We start from the raw sequence: 7,341 nt of genomic DNA on the forward strand, positions 1-7,341 counted from the left end.
TTTTAACAATTAAGACTATTACTACGTGTTGGAATTATGTTTTATATCATGTATTGTATAAATTACAATCACAGAATTATTGATCGAATAAGCTTGTACCCCGCGGTATCGTGCGGCCACTACCATAGTAAATTTTTAAAAGTTCATTCATGCCACCAACTATACAATTGCATGATTAAGTTATATTATATGTATTTTCCACTAATTAATTTGATGATATCACGAGAAATATGAAAAATAAAAGATTTAGGTAGATATCGTGAAGAAACCTCCCCTCTCCTATTTTCTAAAGTAAATGATAAAGTATTAGCACATGCATGAATTTTTTAAGGTAGAAAAAGAGTTGCATGTTGGTTCATTTGAAATTCGCACTTAATCATGAAAATGGTAGGTAATCACTATATATATATATATATTATAACTAATCTCTCTTATAGTCATATTTTTTAATGCCCATAAACCCTCTTGATCTTCTTTTATTCATTACACTACTTCATTCAAATTTCAAAGAAGTAAAATAAAATATAATTAAAGGAAAATCTAGTAAAACGTGGAAGCAAAGTAGAAATGCTTTTCTATTCACACTGGCTTTAATTTAAACCTTATCTTTTTATTTTTGATTTATGTGCAAGTCCCTTTGATTTTCATTTTTTATTCTTTATTCTCTGGACAAAATATGTTCATAGATTTTTTATGTGCTTGTACTATGTGTACAAAAGTAGTTCAAACTACAAATAGATAGTGTAAATTTTAAACTTTAAAGATTATGCTACTAAAAATCAGTTTAAAATGAACGCGAAAAAGAAAGGGGACGAGAGGATCACGGAACATCTAAAATACTAATTTTTAAAGAATTGATAAATAGATTAAAATCGACTTAATAAGATAAATTATAATTGTTTGCAAAATTAGCATTCTAAAATCTCCTGTTCATTAAGGAAAAAACGTTAAAAAGACATGCTAAAATCTCCTAATAATAAAGAGATAAGCTTTATCGCTTCCTTTCCCCTTTTGCCATTCGTTATCTTCTTAACTCTGTTAGAATTTCATGTTAAGTGAAATATCGACGAATATATAATCGGATCCATAATTTCGTAGTCCATGCTATCGTTAGTAATTTACCCTCAAATTACCCAATACACAATATGTTTTCACGAAAAAAGAACAACATACATAGATCCAGTTATTTAGATTAAATTGATCACGACTAGATCAAAGATTACCATCAATAAAAAACTGTAATTAATTTACTCATTAGAGTTAATTGTATAGCAATGATCGGCTGACTCCAAAACTTGCTTCTTTGTTGGACCAAGTCTAAACAAGAATTTGATGATTTAGCAACCAAGGTAACCCAGAAAGATACTATTTGTAAGCGATCGATATTTCTAAACCCGAACAATATATGCAACTGATCAAACTCACCATCGAAGGTTTCGATTGATAAAAGGATCCTATGAAATTTATCATTTTATAGACAGATCTCAAGTCAGATCAAGAGAAACATAATGCATCTCTTTTGCTTTGCTCATACTCAAAATGAATATGTTCCTTAAGGAGCAAACCCTACAGCTACAATTTCAGAAGTTTGTTTGCAAGCAAAGACCTAACTGAAGATCCAAAGATTTACAGTTCTGCTTTGTCGGGCCGATAATAGGCTCATTTGCTCCGAATCGTTCACTTAGATCCAGAGCAGACATATATGAGCTGTCGGACTGTTGGAAAGAGATGTTGTTAGGGGGCAAAGAACACCACATGGTCGGCGCGTAACTAAAGGCATGATAGTCTGGATCGCACGGTTCAAAGCTGATCTGGGTAGACCCGTCGTAGATCGTGAACTCATCAGTATTTCCGTAGGGTTGAAGGTGGTAATAGTAGCTGAGGCTGGCCTTCCGATCCTGAAGCTGAAGCCTCTTCTTCTTCATTCTCTCCTTCTTGTGCGCGTTCTGATGACCCCCGAGCGCCTGAGAGTTCGCAAACTCCTTGAAGCAGTACTGGCACTCGAACTTCTTCTGGTGGTTGGGCTGCTCGGAGCTCGAGCTCGAGCACGAACTCCTAGTAGTGCTACTGCTCTTGGGAGCTTTATCATAATCCTCGGCCTGTAGGGACGAAAACACTGAGTGAGATGAGTTCACGCTCTCGTGGTCCCCTTCCACAAGCTCGTTTTTGCTCAGGTTCAGCTCAACCCCGAACAACCTCAGCTTCTCAGATCGATCTCCTGACATTGGAAAACAGACTCGATGTTTTTTTTACCGATGATAATTATATTATCTGTGCGCACATTTTGGGTTAGAGGCTCATCTTCCTTTTATAGGAAACGCTATATGGTATTCTATCACAACGGCATTGCATCTCAAACAAACAAGAATTATAATTATATATATATATATATATATATATATTTTAATAATCTTATCTATGAATAGCATGAACGTACCCAGTGGCAAATAAAGAAATGTCACAAAAGAAAAGTCAGATCATAAAAATATATTCTCACGAAATAAACAATGATGCAAAAACCGAACTTTTCCCTCATATGATAATAGCATTACATCCACTTGAATCTTTCTCCATGGGAATAGTGTGTTTTATTAATTAAGTAGTGAAATTCATGGTCTAAGAGGTTTTTTTTTTTTCCGTTGAGATCACTTTTACTTCGGACATCGTTTGAATTGATTCTAATCACAAAATACTTTTAGTAAATTTCAAAACCACTCCACTGTATATATAAATTTCGCATACATTTTAGTTTGTCAATCACACCACACCTGATATAATTGTCCACGAACATTTTAGATAATAAAAACATGCAATAACAACACCACTTGGACAATAGAATATTAGCACATTCAATGCAGATAGAAGATGTGAGTATTTTTTCTTCATTAAAGGATAAACTATAGAAGAATAAGTCAAAGAAGAATTGGGAATTTTAAATCACCAGAGAGGAAGAAGCGTCTTTACTTTTACTCCTACGTACAAACAATTCTCCAACAGTTAACCAAACGGACAGTTTATGGTTACGTGATTGACTCAATGGTTTCATGATCTGTTCCTTTCTATGCACACTATGTTTAGATATTGGTATGGTATGGTATATAGGCAAGTTGTTGATCCACTGTCTATGGAAATATAATAGATCTCAGGGTGCGAATCTGCCATACGTGCTTTGCCAAAGGGGCTCAGACATAATTATCCAAATCTACGGATAAATTTGTAAGTTCTCGTGACTTAAAAATAAAATAAGTTACATAAAGAGAAATGGTGTTTGTTACGACAATATTCGTCTCTGATTCAAAATGAAGAGGTATTAGGTTTTGATATTCACTTTAATAGAATTCTCATGCCTCTTTATTTTCTTTTTTCTATCCCTTAAGAGACTCATGAAGCTTTTTTGTACTTGACAAATGAAGATGGGAGTAGTTGTACATAAGAGATGAGAGAAACTTATAAAGATTTTATTCTTGTGGGTGCCCAGTCCCATCCACTAAACAGGGACTTCAACTAATATGTAAAATATATTGTTTGAAATTCCATATCATGAAGCTTCTTCAGTATATATCTTCCCCCCAAACACTAATTTTAAAATGCCCAAATTTGCCTTTCTTGACCATGTTTTGGGAATGGCTCTTTATAATAATAATAATAATAATAATAATGGATTATTAATTTATTATGATTGTAGGCTAAACTATAAGGAATAAAAAGAAGTGGGTTATGAGGTCAGCATATACTAAAAGGGTCTTCATGAGATCTTGAGCAAATCTCCTTAAAGCAAGCAAAACCTATATTATATTCCCATAAACCATTTGTTTTCAGGTGAATCAAGTCATCAGCTAATATTATTCTATCAATAATCTATGCATTTGTGTTGGACAGTTGTTATATTTAGACCCCACATTTAAGTTTTTTTTCTTTTTTTTTTTTAACTTTAAGATGTCCTTAACTGGTTAATTAAAATTAATTCTCATTTAGATTTATAATCACATCAGAGAATTTGTTTTAATAGGTCTTGAACTTCTATTTTGCATGCAAAATAATTGTCAATTTAATAATATAATTTATCAATTAGATCACAACTCGTGATTAGAGTTCAAAAGATGGAAGAATGAAAGAGTGACTACGTATTTATTTTATTAGAGTTGTGGAGATATTTTAATTGTCTCTAACCAAATCTTCCTCAGTGGACTATTGCCACCAATAGATATCTCTCATGCTCATCTATTCCGCCTTATCTCCCTCCTCCTTTTTCCAGGACTATTCAGATGGCCATTCATTCTTTGCTTTTTAATTAATTTATAACTAGAAGAAGTCCAAATAGGCATGCTGTCATCTAAATAAAGCATTACTTCACTGTCCTAAAATGTGAGGAAATCAGGACTCCGTTGGATTCGGGGCTGATCATGTTAGAAAATATCCTCGTTTAATTTTGTCATGTTTCCCAATAAATATTCCCAGTACTAAAGTAATGGCCTCCAAAAAAAATTATCAGGTGATCTTATATAGACACCAGTCAAATATTATTTGCGTAGTGGCAGACTGTTATTTTGATAAAGCAGATGAGCATAGGCCTCGGACATTCTTGACCTAATCGATTAGACCATTACGAGGTTATAGTCTCTTATGCTCCCCAAAACAAAAGGCATATGATGGTTTGGAAGGTTTATGCAAACTATGTGCAATCTTATCTTTGTAGATTCCTTTATCATCTCCTCTATTGATTCTCCCTCTCTCGTCAAATGCATGGCTTCTTTAACTTTAAGAGTCAAGACCAAACTTAAGTGACCGAAATATTACGAAAAATTTGACTTTTAAGGCACAAAAAGGCTAAGAGGGGATAATCTTTCAGCAGATAGATAATCATCCAGAAGTAATCTGCAGTGATGCTATGAAGGGATATCTCGGGTGTTAGGAAAGATCATCTATCTTCAGTTTCTGGAAGAAGTCGTGCCACTGCCACCTAATTTCTCGGTATTTTCCATGATAAAGGTCTTTCTGCGAGAAAAATTGCTCACGCGTACCTTATAGTACCACGAAACGCCTCTCATCCATTTTCCAATCCCGGGACGAATATGGTACTTTAACCCATCATTGCTTATAGGAAACAAAAGACAGGACCACAAGTTTCAAAAGCTCTAGTAATATCGGTAGGGCAACACTAAAGATGCCACTGATAGGATGTGTCATTCTCTGAAACCGGGTGAAGTATATATCCGCTGATTCAGTTCGATTTTTTCCTTCGTTATCGGCACTTGACAAGAGAAATAATAGCACGAGATTGACCATGACAAGGCTGCTGAGGTAGTAAAAGAGCAGGACATTATACCAGGGAGATCTCATCTCATCTATTATGATGTCTCAAATGTTTTCAAGCAGCAATAGGAGAAATAGGTTCTGATTCCCTATGCACCGAACCACCCGGAAGATGGAGGACAAACTGTAGTCTCATCCATATGAACACTTCCTAGACGCTCCTGCGCCGACTCGATCTAGATTGTCAAACATCAAGCTGGAATATTTGTCACCTGAAACATTATCATCTTGTTTGGATAGAAGATTATGGAACAGTTATGGAGGGGAGTTTTATGGAAATATTAAAATAACTCATGTTTGACAATTAAAATATAGAGAGTTATGAAGGGTTATGGTGTGATTACTTGAACTCTCCATAACCACCAAAGACCTATATTTTCATGCTATCAATTTTAGGTGTTATAAAGGGTTAATTTGTCAAAAGTCATTTTTAACCCTCATATTTTCACAAAATTGCAATAATGCCCTCTCTAATTATATTACCTTGCTCGCTCATATATATATATACAGACATAGAGATATTATAAACCATTTTCTTTTATCGATACACAACTCTGTTATATATATATATATATATATATATATATTGTCTAAACTCTATTATATATTTTATATCTATTGTTCGTGCATCTCTGTCTACCTTGGTTCTCATTTATATACACACACACACACACATATGATTATATATATTCATTACACATTTACACTATACAGACATTCATATATAAATATAATCTTGGTTCTCATTTATATATATATATTCATTACACATTTACACTATGCAGACATACATATATAAATATATATACCTATATGTTTATATTGTAAATATTATAAAATTTATTATTTATCTTGGTTCGTACATTATATAAAATGGGTATAATGATAAAATAATATGCCTATAATATTTCACCTCATCTATTTTTAATTTTTTTTTAATATGATCATGAAAGGTTAAGAAAATTTCCCTCATAAACCACCCCATCTCACCCCTCCATAAGCCATCCCACCCCATCCCTTCGTAACCCATCCCATCTCATTATCCAAACAAAAAAGTAAAAGCATATGTAAAGAAAGAGCCGCCAAGACAGAGACATACCATATTCATTTACCATGTGAATAATTAAATAGGCAGCAGAGAGATTCTAAAACGACGAAATCCTCATTGTAACAAATGATCAATTCGGTGTCGCATCAAAACATGCCATATGCACGGTCCATCCAGAAAGAATCAGCTTGTGGTAAAGACGACGATAGAGACACACGAAGAGCGCCCCAGTGCGTCCCCCATAGTCTGCTGCTCCGAACCAATCACGGTGCATATATACAAGAACATCCGGTCTTCAACTTAACGCAATGATGAACATGAGTCCCACCCGAGATAGCTCTATCCAACGATCTTAGCTAATAGGTTGAGACAACTAATGAACTTTGGTCCCCTCTCAACCGAAAAATTTGGAAGTGAGGTCCGAGTCTCTCTTCCGGTTCTAAACTTTGGTAAGATTTGAAGATGGGCCTGGGCTCGAAACACTAGGCCTCAGACAGGCCCAGGCCTGCAAAACTGGATCTGAGAAGGAACGACCATAAAGTTACAAATTTTTTTTTTAATGTACACTATGATATCCGAAAACTCAATGGATTCCAAATAATTTAGGTTCCAGCCGGGTATGCTGGGTGACTGACTAAGGGTTAAAGCAACTATAACAATGTTTACATGAACACCCAAGATTAGGTCCTGAACTGATAAAACTAATCGGAGATTAACACCTTGTTTGTGAATGAAATGAAGTCTAACTCCAAATAATTATATTTATTTCGGGTTGTGATGATTGTGTTGTTGAATTATGGAAAAAAAAGTAATGAATAGTTGAGAGAATTTAGTATTAAAAATTGAATTGAATGGTAGTTAAAATTAAAAAAAATTAAAGAAAAAGGGGAAAAAATAATAATTATATTGTTGAATTGAAGATAAGCAGAGTTAAAGTAAAGTAGAGGAAAAAAAGTTTTTATTTGCCAAACAAACTAGCA

At 34.1% G+C, this 7,341-nt stretch overlaps 1 protein-coding gene across 1 annotated transcript; it reads right to left on the bottom strand.

The window, feature by feature from the left end:
• Positions 1-1,319: 1,319 nt before the first annotated feature.
• On the bottom strand, positions 1,320-2,319 carry LOC116199927 (zinc finger protein 5). The gene has a single exon (XM_031530518.1). The coding sequence runs from the start codon at positions 2,223-2,225 to the stop codon at positions 1,581-1,583; it is 645 nt and encodes a 214-aa protein (XP_031386378.1). The 5' UTR covers positions 2,226-2,319; the 3' UTR covers positions 1,320-1,580.
• Positions 2,320-7,341: the final 5,022 nt, after the last annotated feature.

The sequence above is a fragment of the Punica granatum genome, chromosome 3 (assembly GCF_007655135.1).
Source record: "Punica granatum isolate Tunisia-2019 chromosome 3, ASM765513v2, whole genome shotgun sequence".
NCBI lineage: Eukaryota > Viridiplantae > Streptophyta > Magnoliopsida > Myrtales > Lythraceae > Punica > Punica granatum.

Excerpts from the sequence above, each read along its gene's own strand:
- LOC116199927 (XM_031530518.1), bottom strand. The coding sequence starts at position 2,225 with ATGTCAGGAGATCGATCTGAGAAGCTGAGGTTGTTCGGGGTTGAGCTG.